At 40.2% G+C, this 24,447-nt stretch overlaps 1 protein-coding gene across 1 annotated transcript; it reads right to left on the bottom strand.

Moving 5' to 3' along the window:
* Nucleotides 1–904: 904 nt before the first annotated feature.
* On the bottom strand, nucleotides 905–15,932 carry hlfa (HLF transcription factor, PAR bZIP family member a). Its single transcript, XM_008280467.1, is given in 5 exon segments — nucleotides 905–4,838; nucleotides 6,597–6,811; nucleotides 13,517–13,879; nucleotides 15,409–15,640; nucleotides 15,642–15,932. Coding segments are annotated over 5 exon segments (1,317 nt in total). The 3' UTR covers nucleotides 905–4,622.
* Between the last annotated feature and the right edge of the window lie 8,515 nt (nucleotides 15,933–24,447).

Below are 24,447 nucleotides of genomic sequence, written 5' to 3'. Positions count from 1 at the left end.
CAAAAAGTTAAGAGTCTAACGTCATCTGTCCACAGGACCTATTTCCAAAATGCTTCAGGCTTGTTTAGATGTTCATTTGCAAACTTGTATTACTGATTGTTGTGGTGAGGATGCAGGAGATTGTCATGACTTCACATATTTATGCAGGCATCTTGTATTCAAATGGGAGTTCCAATCCTGCAACTAGTTCTCTGTGAAAGTTTTCTTGTTTCCAGACCTCAGCTTGAACTCCATCGTTCCTGTTAACTGCCATTTCCTAATTACATTACAAACTGACTCCTGCTTTGTAGACATTATTTTAATGTTCGTACTCAGAGGAGCCCGTGGCTGTTGACAGCTTGGACCAAGTTGAGGAGTCATTTACAGGATTTGTAAAGCTGCTAATTCTGCATCACCTGTTCTTCCAAATCATGACTGAACAAGCCACAGCTCACTGAGGCCTGAGACTGCAATGTAAAAGTGATCTCAGAGCTCGAATTTTAAACTTATGCATGATGCTTCTTTCCTCTTTCATTCTGAAACTGCATGAATCAAAGATAATACACTAATATTGCTTCAAATGTTGAAAAGTTTTAACATTCGTTTGGAAAGTAGATCATCTTCTCCTCACTTATCTATTCACAGCAACAGTAATTTCATCCCACATGCCAGTGTTCTACAGGTTCCTTTTCTTTATCCCAAAATTAGCCAGAAGCAAAAAAAATTCCCAAAGAAGCTGCCCAAAAACTACAACTAAAAATGTTCCAATAAGCTGATTTATATTAGGAACTATCGTCCAACAAATATCCAGCTGGACTAAGAGTCTGAGCAGGAATTCGATGCCAGATTTCAATGGTCACAGGTTTGATACCCAGCTCTGGTAATCGATTCTGAATCTTTGAGCAGAAAAATACGACACAGCAGATACGAATTGGGATTTTATTAGACACTACAAATTACAGAGACAGAGAGGCTGAGGGCTGAACAGCACAAATAAATGTTATGCATCCATTCCATGACAAACAAGACCGAATACTCCTTATATTGTACTTTTATACACGCTGAAACAGTCTGTTGGTGTTGCCATGAATACAATGGTTACAAGTCTGTTGCAATGTCCAAAATAAGAAATGAAAAAAAAGAGTCGTCAGTGTATATAATATATAGATTTTGATGCACTAAGAAGCCCTTCAGTGCAGATCTGAACCTATCCGAGCGGTGCTGTGATGAAGACTTTACATTGCTGAGAGACTGGGGAACAGTCAGTGTATTCAAGGCACTGGAATAGAATCAGAATTATGGTTAACATTTCCGGGTGAGGTAGTGAAATCACTCTACAGTGAGGTAATTTTGGGATACACATGGATTAATTATTGGCTTTTTCCTATATATATATATATAATTTCTTAAAAAGATGCTCCAGAGATTTGGGAGGCATCATTCCAGTCTTCACTCTTCACTGCAAACCCTGTTCACACTCATCTGTGTAGAAGGAAAACCCCCTCTAAAGCGCTAAAGTATCAACACGACAGTTTGTGGTTAGAAAACAATCCTTTTTTTCTTAAAATCGCACACACCTTTGGATCGGATCTATAACGTTCAAGCAACTCTGGGACTGAGACTGGAATGTATGAGCTTTGTTTTACTGGGCGGATGTCGGCTTTTCTGACTGAGTTTAGGGTTGTTACGTCTTTAAATCTGGTTTTACTCGCCTTAAAAGGAAGAAAATACAAAAATTGTTTCAAGATGCTGCCACTAAAATATGGAAGTCCAGAGATCCCAATAACGAAAGTAAAGAAGTCGCTCAAATTCAAATTCCCCACTGAACGTTTAAAAATGCACAATTACCGCTAAAACAAACAAATAAAAAAAGAGACTCTATGAACAAATAATTACTTTTACACTTGACTTTTACATTTCATTTGAGCAAAATGTTTATAACAAAATAAATGGATGGAATACATTCGTGTTATATGAGTCATCTTGGTGAATTTTTACATCATTTTTGCACGCAGAATGAAACTGCAACTGGATGAAATTAAAAGTTTCACATGTGGAGAAATTATCTTATGTTTTAATCTTACAAAGATTAAAAATCGCGCAAATGTGATAAATATGAAGCCACCACCATCAGCTGGTTAGCTTAGCTTCGTGGAAAGACTGGGGAAGCTGCTAGCTGCAGTAGAGCCAGGCTAACCGTTTCCTAGCTTAGAGGCTGCGAACTGTAACGTCATATTTATTACATCAGAAAAAGCGAATAGTTGTGAACTACTCCATTTTAATACTGGCATCTTCGGACTTCCATACTTTTGATCTGAAATGTCCGTATCAGACTTGAAAAACACAAATCAGTCACATACAGGATCGATTGGCGGAAAGCTGCTCTACAAACACGACTAACTTTTGGGGGGACTCCACTGTAAGCCTTAACTGAAGAGAAATGCTCTCTAAAAACTACAATAGAAAAGAAAAAAGCTTCCCAGTGTCCATCACTCAGGTTCAGGGACACACTACAACTGCATTGACTGAAGGAACCGATCACACACACAGAGCAGCAATAGTAACCAGCTATAGATCTCCCTTCCTTCATAGTAACTTCATCCCATCAAATAAAGCTGCACGGTTACAGAAAGCCTTCACCGAGGAAAGAAAGAAAAAAGCCTTTCACTGGACGACTTATTAGATGTTGGGTCGAGGTTTAAACAACAGTGTCTGCTCTTTCCGATGTGGGCATTTAAAAGAGACCAAACTGTACATTCTTTGTTTTCTGAACTGCATTTTCAGCTTCTTTTGAATCGAATGACATGGGAGCCCAATGGCGGCACCAACATAAGCAGGAGTGTTGTCATAGTAAGAATAATGATGATAATGAGTGCAATAATGCCCAGGCGGTTTTTGGGTGCTGCTGAGTGTCCACAAATCTCTGTAAAACTACCACGTCCTACCTAATATAGAATATCAAAATACCACTATATGCATTTATCTTTGAGTTATATACTTGTATTCTTTAATAATTTTCTGGATCTGTTGTGCCTTTAAAATACATAGTTCAGTAATGTATAGGAAAAATACTGTACAAAAAGAACAACTTATAGAATAGGTTTTTTATAAACATATCTCTTGTAACCAATATATCATCTCTGTTGTGAATCGTTTGGTCTGCAGTAAACAAATTGATTGGGTTAACCACAGTATTGGACAACACCATCCAACTTTTTTTTTGTCAACATCTTTTACATTCATACAGCCATCTTTAAAAAGAAGGCAAACATAGAGCTACAAAGAAAGACTACAGACATCTGTATTGATTTCTAAAATAAAAACACTCATATTAATCATGCTAAGTTTAACAGAAGCAAAAAGAATTATCAACAACTTTGCAAAAAAAAAAAAGAGAGAGAGAGAGAGAGAGAGAAAAGATTTGCGAATAGCTTTTCATTTCGTGAAAGAAATCATGCTTAAATCTGAAAACAAGGAGGAGGCTAAACAACAACAATGTCAAGAGTAGTATTAATACTAACAATTATATCAACAGAATATATATATATATATATATAAAAAACAACAATCTTCCATCTGAGAAATAATAGGTAGATAAATATGAGGCGGAGGAAATTTTGAGCGAGTGGAAACATTGCACCAGATCAGATTGTGAGACACGCATTAGTGCAGAGGTTAACTAAGGTTAGCTTAGTTAACGGAGGTGAGCTAAGATGTGATGTTGGAAACGAAGGACGACGCTAGGTTGCGATCTGCCAGCGGGGTGAGCAGCGAGGGCTGAGGAACGGTTTAGCTGTGGGTAGGAATTATTGCTCAGTGTCCAAGTGATGAAGAAAAACGACAAGGTTTTTCAAAAACGGCAAATCTGCGCCAGGATTGCACAGGAAAAATGTGTTTTTTTAAGTGCTATCTAAACGCTAGAATACCGCGGATGCTGTTAGAGAGGCTAAAGGAGAGTAGTGTTAGAGCGTGAGGAGGGTTAGACAACCGATATACGACATGAACATCAAGAAAGGGGGTCGAAGAAGAACAAAACTGTTACAGGGCTTAAAAACAAAAGCCTTGGGGGGAGGCTAGAAGCAGGTTCCTGGACACGTCACAGAGAGACGAAGAAGGGAAACAACAGTTTTCAGTCTTGATCTCACGTATAAAATCGGTATGAAAGTGAACAACAAACAGCATGGCATCGTTTCTCAAAAGTGGAAGGTAGCGGGGGGGGGGGTCGGACTCAGCTGGTTGGTTGGCTCATAACTCCTCACAGTACATTAAAGTGGGAAGTATGCGTGTGTAAATATATATATATTTATCTATGTATATGTATATATATTTAGTCAAACAATGTGTACAGAAAGTAAGAGAAGGAACAGATGAATTGAAGCTTATGATAGAAGTCGAAATGACAGTTATAATACCAGAATCATACAGGTGTGTGTTGGTGGGGGAGGAGGAGGGGGAGGTGGGGTGAGGATAAGAAAGTCGGGGTGGTGGAGGGGGAGGAGGAGGAGGAGGAGGGGGCAGTGCCACCAAAAGAGACACATTGTCCTTCAAACTTGAGAGAAGGAGGTTCTGGGGAGTAGAGTGGGTGTCGGGGGTTTGGTGGTGGTGGTGGTGGTGAATGGGCGAGTGAGGAGAGGACTCGGGGCTCACAGGGGCCCATGTCGGGCCTCGTATTTAGCCACAATGTTCTTGCAGCGGCCCAGCTCCTTCCTCAAGTCTGCTACCTCCATGCGAAGAGCGGCGTTCTCCTTCTCCAGGAAGCCGGCCCGGATGGCGATCTGGTTCTCCTTCAGTCGCCTGGCGTCCCGTGACCGCTTGGCTGCCACGTTGTTCTTTCTGCGCCGGGCCCAGTACTTATCGTCCTGCAGGGAGCAGCAGACCGGTTAGAATCAGAGAAAACACCAGTATAATTACAATTTTTCCCCCCGATTATCCTCACTGCTAGAGAGTGAATGTCTCAGTTTAAAATATCATAGCTAAATACTTTTATCAGTGTGAGTTAGAGCTGAATAATATGCAAAAACAAAAACAACAACTGATTAGTAATTAGATAATGCAAAATGAGTCACAACATTAGTGGCATTTCTTCAAATATAAAAGTGATTTTTGCACCAAACAAACAGGTTCCCTTACATCTGAGGCCTCTCTGTAGAATCACAATGCTTCACTTCAAGATTTGCAGCTCAACACCCATTGTTATGCAATATCATTATGATTTATTCTGTCAGCCCTGGTATTAGTGAGCAAACTCCATCCCAAAAATGCTTAATAGGTGGGTGGATCCCACTACAGACAAATGGGATAAACCTGGGCTTTTTCACAGCCCCTCTGTAGTTTCTCCAGAAAAACCTTCAGGCCAAAGATCCTTAGTTGTAGATCCAAGATGACAGTTTATAAAAATAGGAATGAAAATAAAGAAAACAGAAAAAAAAAAAAAAAATCCTCATCAAAATACAACATGGGTTGTTTTTTTTTTTCCTGTTGCTGTCATGCTGTACCACCTGTCTGGAAAATATCAGCCCACAAAACACGCTGTCCGTGTGCCTACGTGTACTACAAATAGCTATTTTTTCGACTGAAGCTGCTGCTTGCAAGACTTTCTACTGCCTTTGTATTTACTGTCTTTAATCTAATTGTGAAAACAGTTAGATATTAAAGACATTTCAAGTATTCCCCTTTCTGAATGTTCGTGTGTATCTACAACATAAACACTTTTTCAAATTACAGAACACTAAAGTTGTGCTGTCATTCTTTTGTTGTTTAATTTTACTGTTTTATTATGTTTTTTTTTATGAAATATGCCGGATGTTTTTGCTCTTTTTATTTTGTCTTTTAAAGGGTCTGAAAATAATTTAGTAGAACTGGGCTGTCAAACCTCAGAACTTCTTTGTTTTTTGTTCTTGTTTCTAGAATGTGTTCAGACCACAAGTCTCAAAAAACTGTCAATCCTGCAGTTTTGTCTCAGTTCTTCGTGTTGTTTGCTTGTTCTTTGACCAGACGGCTGCTGACACAGGCACAGTTTTGTCAATTTTAGATCACTAGTTCATGTGTCTAAGCAACACTTAAAAAACATCTGAAAAAAGTTTGCTTCTTTTACTACAAGAAAACAAGGTTTTTGCAGTTTTTACTTCATGAGACCAAAATTGCATCAGCATTACTGATGAAAACTCACGATATTCAGCCCTACATCTTAATGTAAATGTTTCATAAGCTTATCTATCATCTAGCACTATCTTTTTATAAATTTGCATAATATTGCAGCACATGTTGGAAGCTAGTAGGAATCTAGTTGTATTAAACCAGTAAATAACAGCAACCAGATCATTTAGGGATATTTTAGTTGCATCCTTCTGTTATTATGTAATAATCTGCTTTGTTTTGTTTCTCAGTTGCTGATGAGCCACTTCACTAACTCTCTGTTTGAGTATGCAGCTTGTTTGGCTTTCAGTCCAGGGTTCTTCCTCCCCTCAGGGTTGAACTTGCCTCAGACCCTCACCTTCTTACGTAACAACAGACCCCAGCATCTCGGCCAGAACAGAAGATCGGATCTCACATCGCTACAAACACCCCCAACCCCCCCCCAGCTGAAACTGACAGACAGAGACGGAGCAGCAGGTCACCTTCAGGTCCTCGGGAATGAAGACCTTGCGGGCTTTTTTGATCATGGGCTGCGGCTTCAGCTCCTCGGCGGAGAACTTGCGCTTCCTGGGGTCGAACATCTCCTGGCCGGGCACGCTGGACAGGGCCAGGTCTGCGGGGTCGGGATCGTAGGTCACGGGCACCTGAATGGACTCTGGATCAATGGGGCTGGGGGTGTCCCGGGACGTGGGCAGGGCTGAGGGGGAAGACAAAAATATAAAAACTTAGCTACCAGTAAGTAAACAGAAGATCCTGTCTTTTTGAAAATAGGGTGTAAAGAGAGCAGGCTGATTGTAGCAGGAACCAAACTCTCTGAGTATCTCTGAATTTGGCAGAAATGGCACCTTTAAAGTGGCCCTACCATTTGAGATAATTTGTTATGTAACGTAATGAGGAGTCCTCATCAGAACATCTCCTCAAGCTCTCTGCAGGAGGCCTCCGTCTTTCCTCTACAAGTCTGAGAGCTGAACCTTGGGGAAATGTCAGGCTTTGATTTACTGGCTGAGGTGATGTAGCTGAGTGCGTGTTGCAGATGTAAAGCGAGAGAGACGACTGCTCTTCTAGAAAATAAAAATCTGATCATTCCACCAGCAGGTGGTGCTACCACACAAGCACTAAAAAACACAAGGTAAACACACTCACAAAATTATTTCACACATCGTCTTATCTTCAAACCATCAGCAGCTCTGGTCAGCTGATGTCAAACCAGCAGATTCTGTACTGAAGCCGTCTCCTTGGCGAGCAGCTGCATGCCTTTAGGTCTGCGTACGTGTTGTACATGGCTTCTCTAATTGATTGGAAGCTGTGGGCCGACCAGCGGAGGGTGATTCAGTTCATTAGCCACCCTAAACGGAACAATTACTCCATGATTCATTACATTAGCACTAATTTCTTTTGTGATACGGACCACACCTGCACTCCCTGCTCGATACTAAAATCCCGATGAGCAACACAATAGCCTAAAAGACAACTGAAAGCAGCAGGCAATTTTATTAACTGATCTGCTGGCAGCTCAAACATCATGACCTAAATTTTTGTACTTGTGAGGCTGCTGTGACAGCCAGTCAATGCCGGTGACCTTCACACCGCTTTCTGCTTTTGGCTGCGGTGGAGATTTGAGAAGGGGCCGTCAGATTCAACATCTCTGCCAAAGAGAGAGTGAGGCAAAAAAAAAAGAAAAGAAAAATCAGAGACAAACCGGATGTTTGTCTGCGCATCAGGAGACACTGTCGAACCCAGAGGAAACGATGGCTTTCTTCTTCACAGAGACATGAAACCCTCAAGCGAATGCCACACCGCCTCAGATTTCTCAGATAAGCCCACGGAAAACTACATTTCAGTACCAACGCTGAACACTGTTTGTTCGCAGAAAAAAAAACAAAAAACTATGCAGGACTGTTAAAACAGCCAATTATCACCTCGTAAAGCTGAACGGAAATGTGGAAAAAATGTCTGTGGTGAAAAACATAACAAATACAAAAACTTTCTCACACATCTGTTGGGAGGTATTCGCCTTCAGCAGATGTTGATGTTGCACTAGGGATGGATGTGGTTGCAAATGTTTCCAACCTCATAACTTTTTATTCATTTTTGTATCAAACCTTCTACTACAACAGATTTAACCAGGTGTTCCTATAAAACCCTTTTTTTCATTTAACAAAAACTAGTTTTTATGTATTAAGAGCTGCACAAGAACTTGGCCTCGGTGGAAAAGTGAGAAAAAAAAATCAGCAAATAAAAGCAGCATCTAATTATTTTCAGCACTGAATGATCTGCCAGTTAATTTTCTGAATAATGAATTCAACATTTCGACTTGAAACAGAAGAAAAAAGTGAAAAAAATGCCACAAAAAAACCCAACTATTATTTTCACGACTGAATAACTGTTTGGCCTGTTGGATGTCAGTAAATACTGAGAGATGACAATGCTTGTTAGGGCCAACCTAAAGTGTAAAGTCAGTTTAGTTCAATTAGTTTAATTAAAAAACAAGAAAGAATCTGATTTGATGAGCTGTAAACAGTTGGTTGAAGGAGTTTAAATGTAGCTGTGTTGTTCTGAGTGCAGTTTAACTGTAATTAATCAATGGACAGATTAGTTATAAACATGACTTTTCTGCGACTGCCTCCTACAATTTCTGACCATTTGCTAAATCACATGATTCCTCTGCACCACATTTACACTGTAGAGCTAATCCTTCCCTAAGCTCAGACACAAATAGCCCAACTTAACCTCCCACCATTCATAAAGCGAACGCCGCCAGAAAGCAAGCTTCTTACTAACTAAAACTGGTGTCTGTCAGGACTGTACTCCAACCTGCAAATAGCCAGCCTCACCCTAATCACCTTTACCCGTCAGTTTGATCTCCTAATTAACGGAGTTACAACACAGCGGCCTGTTCATTGACCATTAATGTCTACAACCAAACGGACCACAAATTCCAGGGGAGAGGAAGTTGGAATTCACAAAAAAAAAAGTTCCATCCCACCCAGTCAGGAAGCCTAAAATTAACAAGCAAAGAAAGGTACTACACTTGACCTACAAAAAGCTGTGTGGAATACGCACAGAACCTGTTTTAATTTGACGTAGGAGCGTTCCATCTGTTTACACGTACTATGGTTTCAGGTTGGTGTCACGCTACGTGATCATATCGGCCTTTCTGTGAGTGTTATTAAGTTGCTGTGTGTGTGGTAACCCTGCAGTCACCGATAAGAGAAGCTGCTGGTCGTAAATGTGTAAAGAGACAAATCTGCTGAACTCTGACCTGGGTGCAACAACAAGGGTCCAACAACAGCCAGGTAATCCCCCTAAAAGTTGCATTTGGGGGTTAAAAAAAAAAAAGCTCAGAAACTTATACACAAGACCAAAAGAACACAGGATTTTAAGGTCTTGTGTTTGTCTAATTTTTATTTTTTGGGATATAAAAAAACCCAAAAACAAACACTAAAACCAACTGTATGCCCCTAATAAGTATTACCTTTGTATCCTGCGTCTGATGTAGCCACTGTGCCAATGGACTCTATAGTTGTCCTTGAATGACTAAAATATTCTTTATTTGTTCTAAACACTAGACTTCAATTAATTAGCTTGAGTAATTTTTTTAAAAATAAATAAAACATTTCTTATTCTTGCTTCTTAAATGTGAATATTTCCTGGTTTCTTTCCTCCATTATGACCTTAAACTGTTTATCTTTGAGTTGTGGTGCAAACAACTAATCAGTTAATCAAAAACATTCATTAGTTGCAGCCACAATGAACATACACACTGCACTTTGCTGAAAATACTTGCTGAAGACTGTTTATTAATCTGCAGCTAAAAGCAGTCCCCTAACAAATGCAGTATTTACCAGAAAACTACAGTGCCCATTTGTGACTTCTAAAAACATGAGAATGTGTATTTGCTGCTTTCTACAGCAGGACGTTTGAACCACAGCAAACTGTTGGATTTGGTCCTTTCATGAGATCTGCTTGCACACCTGTCCTATAATTAGTTTATTAGCATACTACTGCAGAGTTGAGGCTTGTTTTCATGTCTTACAAGGCGAGATTCCTCCAGGCCACTCATGCAGGGTCAGCATGTCCTGCCCACGAGACACATGATGAGGGGACTCAGTTTGCAGGAGACCAGAGAAAACTGGCTAGAACCTGAGTGCAGGTTTGATAAGTATTGACTGACTCTTGCTGCAACAGCCTTCCATGACGCTAAACGACTTCTATATATTGACGTTAACTCCACACTTAGTTCCTCAAATGTGGTTATTTGTTTCTCGCTGAGCAACCTCTCGTTGATTAACACACTGGAACGCAACACAACACGCCCTTTGACCGCTCCTACATCTGAGTTCCTCTTTGGCCGCTGCAAACAGCATACAGGGGCCCATCTCCTGAACTGGCCCCAGTGCAGATCCTCTACGTCTGCACAGGTCACTCGGACAGAAAGAACAGAGGTCGCTTCGTGTGTTTGCTGCTTGCGACAACAAATGTTGTGCCTTGTGAGCGCGGCACAGCCACAAATGCGCTGTGGTTGTTGTGGGTGGTGGTGGCAGTGTGGCTGGTTAGACGAGACCAGACTTGCTGAGCTGGAACAACATTGTGTGCACGTGACAAAAGCACACCCGAGTCCATGTGATCTCTGTAGGGTACAGCCTGTGCCCTGGCTCCCAGTCCAGGCTGTGTCGGAGCCGAGCCTGGCGAGGGAAGGAGGGAGAGAGAGAGAGAGAGAGGAAGACTGGACGGGAAGTGGAGAGTGTTAAAGGGAGAGAGGTTGGGAGGGTGAAAGCGAGAGTGGGTGAGGAAGAGAGTCGGGGGGAGGGGGGGGAGGGACGAGCGAGGAGAAGCAGGCAGGTTCATGCCGTGACAAACTCCTGTTTGTAGCTCAGCGCTGCACACGGCGCCTGCATGTGTCCGTCACATGGCCCAGCACGCTGCAGGAAACCCCAGCCGCGTTCACGTGAGAGGTAAATGTGAAGACGCACAGAGGCCCACACACACACACACACACACAAAGTTGTACGTATGCACATGTGCACTACGGCTAGAATAAACTGTCCTGTACAGATGCACCTCCCCTGGAGCATCAGTTTATCTCTGGATGCACTGTTCTCAGGTTAAAACTCTCTCAGCTTCACCTGCACGTCTCCCTGTACTCGCTGGAATGGACACCGACAGGCTGACATGTTGCAACTTTGTGAAAACATCATGTCACGCACTTACATGAGGAACTAGTTGAATAATTAGTTCAATTATGTTTGACAACTTTTGTCATGCAAAACATCACATTAACAGATTTCCGCTAATAAAACTGAATGCTTTTCTCTTAGACTATAAAGTTAGCAATGAACAGCCACCACCTTCAAAGTTAGTTATTTTCTGCCACTTTTAGAAAAAAAAATCAATTAAAGAAAAAAAATCTATATTACTGTCATCCCAGTTTATGACATGTTGCATTGAATTGCAACTGCATTTTCTATATCGTATGTGATTTTTTTAAAACAGTTTTTCTTTTTTCATGTATTCATTTTTCAATCTAATTATTTTGCTGAACATGTAAGACTATGTAAAAGCACAACAAATATGCTTTGTCAAATTGAATATTGCGGTTTTCTTGCTTGCACTGTGCCTCATAGCTTCTAATTGAAAGCCATATGTTGCTTTGTTTCTGTTTAAATAAAAGGAGACTTGTAAAAAAAAAAAAAAAGCAAATAAAAGAAACTGAGTCGAAGAGTCAGTGCCATGCAGGTAACACTGCAGTCTGTCACAGGTTTCTTCTTTTATACTCCTCCAACTTTGACACTCAACACACTGAGCTGAAGTGTTTGAGGTGCAGGTTCACCAGCTGTAGACATCTACTAACATCACACCAACATTTGGCACACACAGCTCCAACATAACAGTTATGACACGCCATGCATGTGGCTCGTTCAGGGGGAAACTAAGGACAATTTTATCAAAAACTGTGTTAACAGGACTGGACACATTTCAGACTGACGAGTGAAGTCACTGTCACTCAGGTACAAATCAGTCCTTTGAAAAGAATCAATCACTCTTCCACTATCATCTGTAGACTTTGATGTCCACCAGCATCAATACACTGCTGCACACAAGATTAATCTGCATTTTTCTGACTACAGGTTATGTGATTTAAATGTCTGACTCACTGGGCCATTAACACACTCCATTAGGCGCTCACTGACTCTTGACTCAGTGGAACAGCGCATGTCGTTTATCACCAGAATCCCACCTCTCCAGCATTTACAGGTAAAAAAACAGCAACCCCCTCCCCAAAACACTATTTATTTATGTGTCACATATCATCAGATCTTCTGCCAGGGGCCCTTTAGTTTGAAGTTTAGATGTGGAACGATAAACTGTCTCCAGAGCCGCAGTTGGATTTTGCCTGCTGAGAATTTCCTCTGTTGATGTTTGTTGTGAGGGTCGGCTTTTTAAAATGATTTAAAGTGTTCTGGTGTCTTGTGAATTCAAAACCCAAACAGAATCTGGCAGCAGCCTGACAAACTGAGTTACACAGTTTAGTGCCTCGGTCTAACAGCCTACTTAATGTCAGCTCGTTACAATAATAAGATTTTCTATTATGAAAAGCTCTATTTGACCGCCACAACACTGCAACTTAGCATTTACATGATTCAAGCAGTGCCTTTCTTTAAATTTTAAAGTGTTCTGATGACTTAATGTAGATACAACATCTTAAATTGCCTTGAATTCATTAAAAATTAAATTCATTAAGTGTACACTGCAGCACAAATGTTCAGCAGAATGTAGTAGTTTCTGAATCGCATTTCTGACTAATGCAAGCCGCTTAGATGGGTGACTGCCAAACCCTGCAGGGAATTCTTGGAAATTAAAATGAATACCAACTCTGACAGAGGAAATGTGAAACTCAACACACCTTTAAAACAACAGCACAAATAAAGTCAACATGACTCGTGACAGGCGAAGTCTGTTGACACAGCAGCCTTTTGTGCCAATCAGAGCTTTGACAATGACTAAACTGCATCCTTGGACTTAAGCCTGCTCAGTCTTTACTGTGGGGCTCCAAGGTCTGGATCAGGGCCGTAAAACTGGACTGAAGTATGTCAGTGTGTATCTAACCTGTGGTCAAGCCTGGACATGATTAGCATTAGGCGCTAAATGAGAAACAGCAGAATGAGGTGATGCCTTTAGGACCTATTGGGGACAAACCACCAGAACTTGTTCTTTCTCAGCATCTCAGGGCTGACGGTTACTCTGATGTGGAGGGTGTGTGTGTGACTGTAAACAACAGCATAGGTCTTCAGATCCTCCCCTGACAGCGAGCAGGAGTGAACAAGCGTGTGAACCCACGTGTCCCCTGCGTGCAGGTGTGTTGTCAGGTGCACATCAGGCTCCGCTGCATGTGCTTTCCTACCTGCTGTGCTGGGGCTGTGGAGGCAGGTCTGAGGCGCCATGCCTGTGTGAACCGACGTGGTGGCTCGGCTGCTGAGGTCCACCACGGAGGGGGTGGGCGGGGCGGGTGGCGGGGCCTGCTGCAGAGGGGCGGCCTGCGCTGGCTGCGCCGTCTGTGGGGCCTGGTCGCTCTGCGCTGTGTTGGCTGGGATACCGTTTTCTGACAGGAACTCCTCCAGGTCCATGTATTCCAGCTGAAAGTTGTCCCCGTCATAGGGCAGGGTCTTGTCCCACAGGGTCGGCCCGAGGAAGGCCGACTGCGGGTGGTTGGCGGCGCTGCTCTCATCGTCAAGCTTCTTCTCTTTCTCCTTGTCTTTGCCAAATCCTGCAAAGATTTGCACACAGTTAATTTCATATATATATCTTAAAAGGGTCACTTCAACCAGTTTAGCAAAATGTGAAATAATAAGGGAGCTATTTTCTATCACAGGTTAACAAAAATACAGAGAAATGTCAGTTTAATATTTCTGAAGGTCTATTGATGTGTTTAATCAACTTTACAAGAGTGATGCCAAGAATCTAAGCTGTTACTAGACTATTCCACATTTTTTAATTGATATTTTTTCTATTTTATCTTGTAGTGAGATTTTAGATATGCAAGTATTTTTTTTGCACACTGGATACGTGCAAGTTATTTTGCCCATTATATATATATATCTTTTTTTTTTAAATTTAGTTTTCTATATATTAGCATGCTGCAAAATTTCTACACTGTATATTTTGCACATTACACAATACAAATACTTTATTACTTTGAACAAAGTCTTGAGTATATCAAGTACTTCCGTGATTAGGTTTCTTGCCAGAAATCTTTTATGCTCAGTGTCAGACGTAGGTTCTCAACTGATTGCAGTTGCTGTAATAAAGTGATTTCCCGCAAAGGATCAACATTTTTATCTATCACTATAAACGAATGAAGCTTAACTCACTTTGTTTCATAACACTGTGCGTGCTATACATCCTTGGAGCAGCTGCTTTTAACTGTTCCCCATTCTCTATCAATCAAATGACAATCCTCTATTGACGATTTAATTTAAAAAAAAAAATAAAAATCTTAAAATGTACATGATTTGCATAACTTGTGGCAATGATTTTCTTTCATTATTTTAGTTTAGAATGTGATCTTACAATTTTTTTTTAGTATTTTAGAAACAGACTTTACAAGCTGTCTGTCCTGCCTTGCTTTTTGCACATATTATTGTTGTTGTTATTTTTTTCTATAAACATGCAGGCGATGTTAAAGCGTTCTGCATTAATAAACTTGACCTAATTTGGGGGGAAAAAATATGTTGAGATTGGCCTGAATTGACCCTTTATGGTTAAAAACTAGGTCTCCATGTCCTAGGACTCCAAATGTAAAGACACTCAGTGCAACAAAAACAAACAGTGGGTGAGCGGGTGTACTGCAGCTGCAGCCTCACAGCAGAAACGACGCCCTCTATCGGCTGCTGCTGGTATCGCTAATATAAATCCCATTGAAGAGGAGAGGGTTTAAAGGTTATTAACAGCACCTCCAAGCTAAAAACAGCGCAGTCACAATAATAATAACACAGTCCAAATCACGCTAATTCAGATAAAAATGCTAACATAGCTTGTTAGCTAGTTCCCCGTCAACCTGTCAGTCAAGTCAGCAGAGACAAGCAGCTTTTTGGTTTCAATATCTCCCCCTAATATTTACATTACGTTGTTTATTTTTCGACAAACACCGTATAATAGTGAAAGAAGTCACTCTCGGTGGGTTTGGTGAACCTGTGTCCTTCACTGCGTTGTATCTGTCAAATCCGCGTCCGTCTGCGGAGTGAAAACAAGAAGCAGTGTGGACGTGCAGGACAAGTTTCGACGCTAAAGCCGTACCTTCATCGTGATGGAAAGGCAGCTTCAGAGGGTTCTCCAGCAGCGACTTCAGGACGCCGTGAGTCGGCGGCAGAAAAGTTGGGTTTGTAGGAAGAGGTCTGGCCATTTTCTCCATATGTCTTGAAGGGCAATTGGAGAACAAAGCTCACAAAGACTTAAATTCCCCCCCCCTGCAATTAAAAAAAAAAAAAAAAAGACGCGACCGAACTCGCTATCCGGCCCGTGGAAGTCCGCGCAGGTGTCAAGACGACGCCGGGGGGCTCGGAGGGGAGAAGACGAGGCTCCGCGCAGCAGCAGGACGGCGAGCGGCTGGCTGTCTGTCGTCGAGGCTGGCTGGCAAATAGCTGGAGGAGAGGAGGCGGAGGGCGGAGGGAGCCGCTGCACTCCTCCATCCATGTGCGGAGACGGACGCCGCTGACGTCAAAGCACCGGGAGGGCGGAGACCGCGGCGCGTTCGCGGAGCGTGGGGAGAAAAACAACTCCGCTCCAGTGGTGGTGCTGCGTTCACAGACACTTGGAAACATTGCGATTGTATACGGTCGTCCTCAAATGTATTCATACCTTTCCATTAAAGAAAAGGCAACATTCACAATAGTCACTCAACTAACTAAAAAAAGTAATAAATAAATTTTAAAAAAGCTGAATTATATTTCAGTGAAATAAGATATTCCTTTTGAATTGTGGTTGAAAAGAAAAAACAAACACCAAAAAAAACAAAAACAAAAAAAAACTGTCCCAGACAAATTAGAGCATTTTGCTGATGAGAGAAAATCTAAACACCTGTCAACAGTCTGATTGAGAGTTACAGAAAGCACTTGATTGCAGAGATTGACTCAAACAGTTGTTCAACAAAATACTAGTTTAAGCATCCCATTATGCTTGTTTTTTTGTTTGTTTGTTTTTGAATCACAATTCAAAAGCAATGTCATGATTTTCATAAATTTTTATTTGTGATCACTTTTGTCAGTTTCAACTTATTTCAGTGACAGCGGTTTATTTCCTTCTTTAATGGCAGGGTGTGAATAAATTTGAGGACGACTGTATGTCTATGGCAAACAATGCACGCGGTGACAAAAACAAAACAAACAAAAACGGCAATAATAAAAATAAGCATATGATTAAAAAAATAGAAATTTCTGATTTGTGTTTGTGAAAGTTTTTAGTGTGCATTTTATTTATTTATTTATTTATTGTTTAGTGAAGTCAGTGTCATTTTGGCTCAGGCTGTTTCTTTCTCGAATCCCTATTAGGATGACTGATTAGAGTTAGAGGAACAGACATTAATTTATGATTAACTGTCAGAAAATAGAGCAACTTTTTGTCCATTTACAGTTATTTAGTCATTATGCATGGTGTTTGGTGTTTGTTCTGTTTGAGCTGCATTTTCCACTCAGTATTTGTGATTTTTATTTATTTTTTGTTTAATGAGCAATTTATTATTTATTCTAGCTATTTAATCAAACATTTAAACCACTCCGTAAAAGCACAGATGTGCTTTGCAAAAACAGCTGGACTAATTAAACATTGACTATCAGGGTTTTTTGTTTGTTTTTTGCACATGTTATGAGAGATTTTTGAATACTTATTTCAAAAAGTGATGTGATTAATTAATATACATTTGATTTATTTATTTATTTTTGCTCAACAAACTGAAGATTTTTGTATCTCAGAGTATAAAAGCAGCAATGTTGAGAAATCACTCTAAATTCAAAAGTTTGAGCATTTTTGCAACATTTTGACATTTCTTAAGAAAAAGGAATCAAATATTAATTTTACTGCAGCCCTTGTTTGTTAATTTTGAGCAAAAGTGATCTTGGCTCAGTCCTTTTCATCTTCCAGGAAGAAACTGCTATATGATATTGGTTTGTGGCACAAAGTCAGTGAGGATCTGAGGATGATATCTGAGAGAATAGATGTCAATTCATTATTAACTTTTAGAAAATAGAACGGATTTTTGTGAATCTACAGCAGTTTGCTCGTTATGAAGTGGGACTGGAGTGTATGACCTAAAATTGGCTAAAATCACACACTTCAGCTATTTATGACATTTGTTTTATTCATGTTATTAAATTTCACTTTTGAAACTCTCCATAAAAGCCCTTACATCAACAGATTTTATTTTTTGAATAGTTCCTCGATTGTCTCCAATAAGAAACCACTTGTTTTGTTCCTGTTTGAATAAAGATGATTAAGAGAACTTACATAAAAATGTACTTAAAGTATCAAAGATAAAAGTAGTCATTATGGTGTTAAATGTCCCCTGTGATATAAAACACTGGGACATCAGTGATTGTTACTGTGATGTTTTTATGGGTGTAGATTTCATTTAAGCATCAGGGGAACATGTACAATAGGAGTCTGAGTGTCCTCCCTGGAAATTTTGGGCATCAAACGCTTAATTTTCTGCATTCTGGTCAATGTTTAGGTACCAATTTGTCCCTTGTTCTGCATCAATCCAGAGTGGAAATGTTTGAATTTATGTAATGTAAACCACAAAACTGAGGCAGTGTGGGACCTTTTCACGTTTGGGTTTTTTTTTCATTAAAGGCTACAAATGCATGTTTTCTAAATAGTGAGGTCGACCCAAATCAATGCCTTTGACAATGTGTAATTTTATGCTACAGTTCAAGGTCCCTTTGAAGGATCACCAGAAATAAAAAGAGAAATATACTAAAGGATTAGTCCTTTTTGTGAGTTGCATAAAAGGGATGACATCTGTAATTTTGTTATACAATCTTGTGTTGCATAGGAAAACCCAAATTACAGCCAACCTTAGCAGTTGGAGTCTATTTAATTTTTTAAAAACATTTTTCCTTACTATTTGATTTCGTTGTAAAATATGTAGATTATTTGACTTATGTTAATGAATGTTCAGAAATGTAGAGGGGAAAATCATTAAAACTGTTAACATCTTGAGTTTTATTAAACTTGTGACATCATATTGTTAGAAATAACTGATTTATTCTTTCTTAATGTATTTTATTAGTTTTGCTTGTTAAACATTAGTCTGAAATGTAACATGCTGCTCAAACTTACACATCCCTCTAAAAGGTGATGAAATATATAAAATAATTTAGCATGGAATAAAAAAAGAATATATTTGTAATTTGCATCATTCTTTATTGTATATCTGCGTCAATAGTCAGATTTTTATTTTACGTTAGTATGGATGTATTGATAATTTAATAGACCCCTCTACTGGGATGAATAAAGTTCTTAGAACCAAACCAAAAAGATAACAAAAAAGAAACACTGTATATTAATTATGTTTACTCAAAACCAAACAGTACCATGAAATTAAAACGGCATGAAAGATTAGATATGATTCATAAGATAGCTGCATGAATGACCTCTTTAACTCATTAAATGTGGCAGTGCTTTCAAAAAGTCATCCAAATTCCAGGAAGTATTTTCATTCCTAAATTTTGAAGAAGAATACTGCTTGTTTCCATACATGACATTCAACCATCACCACAAAAAAAAGATTCCACATGAGAGCAATTGTTACAGGAGTTATTGCATAAAACTAGGCCAGACTATCAGCAAAGCAAACAAAGGCCACAAGGCTCCGGTCTCCACAACAGTCTCAGTTTAAGCTTGTGATTTGATTTGATACACCACCAAAGAACAACAAAAACGGATATGAAAAGCAGCTTTAATAAGAGAACAAAGTGTTGCCTTTGATAGGATCTTAACCTTGAGGTGTGTTCAAATGTAAAATATTTATAATCGAAGGGTTCCTAATTTATCTCTTTTTTTTTATTTTAAATTTGATAATGGCAGCAACACAGTGTGGGGGCTGGAAATGAGGAGGTTGGTCACAAGGGCTCACAGTTCCTTCTGGCTCCAGGAGCTTCCCAGCAGGTAAAACCAGCCATGATATACCAAATGTTCTGTCTGGGGAACAGTTCCTTGTCAAAAGGGATGCTTAAATGTGACTCAGTTGTGACAAATTGTTCAAGAAGTGGTAGAATCAGCCAGGTTTATGGAAGATTTACAGCTGATTTTATGACATGACAACAGATTGATTCAATGTTTTATGTATGCTCACGAAGTTGCATCAATCAAATATACTGTCAGCTGTAAACTGAAGCTGCAGCCTATTACTTAAACCTTTTCATGTTTCAGCTGCTCCCATGTAATTTTTTGCATATGCTGCGGCCGCAAGGTATTTAAAGCAGGTATGTCAACCTATAAAATCTGTGATGGACAGGCTCATTACCAGACTGCACCTTCTCAGTACAGCTGCGTTTACATGTCAAATCTAAGTTAGTTTTTCCATTGTTTTTTTTCAACCCAACCAAAAGCATTTCAGAAGTTATCACTGTGGTCAAGTTTCCCCGAAAACACATTTATTAGACCACCAGTAAAAGTGGACCCACCAGCAACTCTCTGTTGGTCTGGGTGGTTTGTTTTTCAACCTAAATGTATTCAAGCTTTCACTCAGACCAAAACCAGTTTGAATGTGAATACTGGAACCAAACAGAAACCAACAAATGAGTGTATTAAATCCTTTAATAGTTTTATGTAAGTATGTTTTTTTTGTGTCATTTCCTGTCAAATATGTTCCCAAAGTCAGACCGGCGTCCCAATTTTGATGAATAAAGCAGCTTCATTGTGTGACAGTGACACAGATTAGATCCCCGACTGGTACAGTTTCTCCTCTCAGATGGCATATGTTCATATCTGAGCAGAAACTCTCCAACTGGGATGTCAGAAAGCCTGTGGCTTCTTCCTTTGCATACTGTATGCCTCCCAAACATGCCAAAATGAGCCTCTCGGAGCTGCTGTAAGTCCGAGCAACCAGGGAACAATCGGCTGTAGTGCCACAGCTAAGAATGACGTGAATCTAAACTTGACCTACTTTCAGCCAATGGGTGTTGTCTGACTGTAACTCTATCTGTGCAGGTCGTGGCACATGGAAACTCATGCTTTCTAGTGTAGTAGTGGCTGAGTCATAGTATAAACTCCTCGTTCTGCTCTGCCCATTTGTTTGTTTTAAATGATTACACTGCATTGTCAGCACGCACACAAAAGTTCCACTGAAAGACTTAAAGGACAAGAATGATGAGCTGAAAAGAAATTAATCGCATGAAGAGATGCATGCCAAAAGCCAGTGAAAGGAGCTGAAACGCACACATGGATTAGGACCAGACTGAGGCAAATCTTTTCATCTGAGACGGTCTTCATGCCTATGAAAGTTTCATGCTCTATCAAACTGTGTCCATCAAAGAGAGTCTTTTTTGTGTATCACCCCGCTGATCAGAAAATGTCCTCCTGCCCCTGAAAATCAAGCTGTTACTGTATTTTGAATTTGATTTTTAGATTTACCGAGACTCAGCGGGGCTCTGTGGACGTGTTAAACTGTTGGATCATTCAGAAGGTGTCTTATTGGCTGAGGATGTTTGTCATTCACGATTTTAACTTAACTTTTATGTCTCTTTGGTGCCAAACATTCAGTCCTTCTACATGCTATTAAACAGCCAAAAATCAAAAATGTGTTTATGACACAGCATTTATTCTGCATGAAATGAAAGTGCTAATCAAATAAAATGTAGCTCATCACAAATAGCTTCTGTGTTATCTGTAAACAGCGTAAGGTCACGAAATGTTGACAGCATGTATATGTGGAGATGTGTAAGCGAGACGGTCATGTGCAGGTTTAAACGCCAAACAGCTCAGAGAACTCGCCTGCTGCTGCTGTTTGTCACTGTCACATTCTAGGGACTCATTCACTCACACCCAGAGGGGGAAAACTTTGATCTCCCCAAGACTAGCCATTCATTTTAGGACTAATCTGTAGTTTTTCCACTGTCAAAATATTAAATATGAACTCACGCAACCACTGATAATGTGGAAAACCTTATTAGATGAAATATATTTCATTACATTTTGAATTATTAATGGGTGCCTGAATTTTGTTTTTGCCTCTATATAAATCAGGTCAGATCCTCTTGAAATTAATGCCAGAAAAGGTGCAAGAAAAGCAGTGTTTAATGCTCACTTTTTCATGGGATGGATCCCCAGACCCCTAACTTAATGTTTCCCTTCAATATTCACATAAAATGTATGCAGAAAGAGAATTGCTTGTTTTCTTGAAAGCATTTAAACATCCTGTAATGCCTGTTTGACATCTAACTCAACATCTTTCTAAAACCACCATCCCCGTTCCTGTGCACATTATGCAAATTTCACTGCAGGTGTTTTTTTCTGTTGTGACTTTATTGTTGTCATTCCTGCAAGTTTAGATTTGAGGCCCCCCAGGCGTATCGGTGTAAGTCGAGGCTTGTACGCAGAAGTTTTGCAGAGCAAGATCGCGTCTGTGTGGTTGCCTTGTCTTTTCAGTATGAGACCGCATTAGTAAAGTCACTTTTTATTTTCCCGACGAGGCTGTTGAACCCGGGTGTAGACATAGAGGCATGAGAAGCAGCTAGCGGACTGTTTATTTTACAGGCAAGCAGAAAAACTGGGCAACAAACTGTGCTGGGGAAGTCAGGCTGAAGAGGCTTTTAGCAGGAAGACTAAAACTAGGACTTGTACTGGTTGCTGGAAATCTGGGGATGAGACCTAGGCCCCATTTACATGTAGCAAAAACAGTGATATTTCAATGCGTTTGGGCCTTTGGTTTAAACGTAAACGAAGCTACAAGTCACCGAAAACGATCATATCTGAAAATTTCAGCCAAAGTGGAGATTTGAAAAAAACTTTGTCTTTACGTTGGCATGTAGACGGGAGGAGACGGAGTTTGACGTCACAGTATGCGACAAAAGCGTCATCAATGTCATATGTACGCGACTTATGACCCAGTCAAGTATATTTTCAAGCATTTTACGTGTTTTGTACTCTAACACCAGAAGCTTCACGTCTCTGTCGGTCCAAACACACGACCCTCGCGCTATTATCATTGAAGTAGCAGGAAGTAATTTGTGCCATTTGTTGTGTTTTTTTCCAGGATTCTGATGGCTAGCATGGCTTTTTACTTCTCTTTACACTGCCCCCTGTAGGTTTGGCATGCTCATAGCAGCTCTCAACAAGGTATTTATACAGGTCTGTTTAAACTAAGATTTTTTTGAAAACGATCTGGTGTGAGCAATGTTATTTTTGAAAATGTAGATGTTTTTGTAAATACCCAGCTATGTGTAAAAGTAGCCTGAGGCGTTAAGCTGGGAACCAGAGACCAGGGCTCAGACTTTGGCTGGTAGCTGAAAAGCAGAGACCGGGGACGAGGCTGGGCCAAGCAGGGCAAGTGGGAAATACTGAGAGGAGCCAAGTGAAGAGGGAGGCCAGCAAAGAGCTCAACCCATAAAGAAGACAAGACAAGGCAACAAGTCTGGGAGCGAGCACCGAAGCATCAGAGGACACAGCAAAACAGGAAGTAACAAAGCAGAATATTGACGAAATGGTAAAGAACAACCAAACGGCTGGAACCGCAACTGACAGCTTGGACAAGCTTTATGATCTGGAAGCCAGGAAACGGCAGAGCAGAGTATTTGAAGCCTGATGAGTGTGATGCGGTGCAGCTGGTGAAGCTCTGCTCCAGCGCCAACACACCTGTCTACACTCCCACAACACACACAGAAGCAGAAGGTTCACATCTCATTTCACTCATTTCAACCTCCTCTTTCACCCAGGAATCAATCTTGGTTTGCGATCACACAGGACAAAAAATGACTGTTTCATATAAAAGTAAAAACTAATTTCTACAAAGTAATGTCAGTTAATTAAAAATATAAATACAACAAAAATGATTGCACAAGTTTTCACTGTCTTTAAAGAGACTCACCTAATTGAACACAGGTGCAGCCATTTGGTGCTAGAAGTCAAACATTTAGTGAAATGGAGATCATCTGAGTGCACCGAATGGGTCTCTGGTGATTGTAGCATTAAAACACCAGTCAGTGGTGAACCCTGGCCAGAACTACAGCTTGAAAACAAAAGAACACTCCAAGCAGCTCCATGAAAAGGTCACAGAAAAGCACAAGTCAGCTAATGGATACAAGAAAATAACCAAGTCAACGAATATCCCTTGGAGTACAGTTAAATCCATCATTAAGAAATAAAAAGAATGTGGCACATGTGTTAGTTTGCTCACAGAAGGGTGTCTTCAAAAACTGATCATGCAAGAAAGAAGCGAGTGAGGCAGTAAACCAATCCATATCAGAAAAATCTACATCAGAATTTCTCAAAGCTACTATAAAGTAACATTTTTCCTCGTGAATGTGAACATTTAATGACTTGAGCTGCTGTTTTTGTGCTTCTTATGTCACATTTAAACGATTTAGCCGCATAAATAGATTTTCTTTATCTACTATATCTATCTATGCATCTATTAACAACACAGCAACAAATATCTGGAAGTCTGTCTACTCCTGCCATTGCCCTTAGTTAAACTGTATAATCTCCTCTGCCGTCACACACAAGTCTTTGAAGGTTTACTGTCACAGCCTGAAATCACATTTTCACAGGCCACAAGTTCTTTGAATTTGCCCTTTTATGTGTCCTTGACTAACTCTGCTGCGGTGATTCAGGGGCATGCTGCTCTGTTCAGCTGACCGCTTTCATACAAGACACGTTTTGTTCAGTTTATACGTCACAAATTTCCATTTACAGAGCTTTCTCACAGTTTAACAGCCCTTGTTTTTCTTGCATAGACTGGACAAAACACTGAAGTGCACAGAGAGAAAGAGCACATTTCAACCCATAAAATGCATATATTTACCTGCAGCTGACACAGCCCAGTGGTCCACTGATACATGGACCATGGCCTTTATTAACTCTCAATCATTTGTGTCTTTATGAGAAGTATTTCAGTTTCTTGCCTCAAGTGGATTCTTGAAAATGTTGAATCGGTCAGTGTGCTCAACATAGTGTTGGTGAAACTGCGCACTGTCTCCCTAAAACGTCATTTGACTGGTTATTTTGTTCCATAAGACAAAATAAATGTTGTTTACCAGCCAAAGTAATGTTGATTCTGATTGTGAAGAAGGTAGAAAACAGCATAAAACACATCAAATCAGTCTAAGGAATCAAAATTACATC

Source organism: Stegastes partitus, unplaced genomic scaffold (assembly GCF_000690725.1).
Source record: "Stegastes partitus isolate 25-593 unplaced genomic scaffold, Stegastes_partitus-1.0.2 Scaffold195, whole genome shotgun sequence".
Taxonomy (NCBI): domain Eukaryota; kingdom Metazoa; phylum Chordata; class Actinopteri; family Pomacentridae; genus Stegastes; species Stegastes partitus.
Note: the sequence above shows the minus strand (reverse complement) of the source record. Positions and strands in the feature narration are given on the sequence as shown.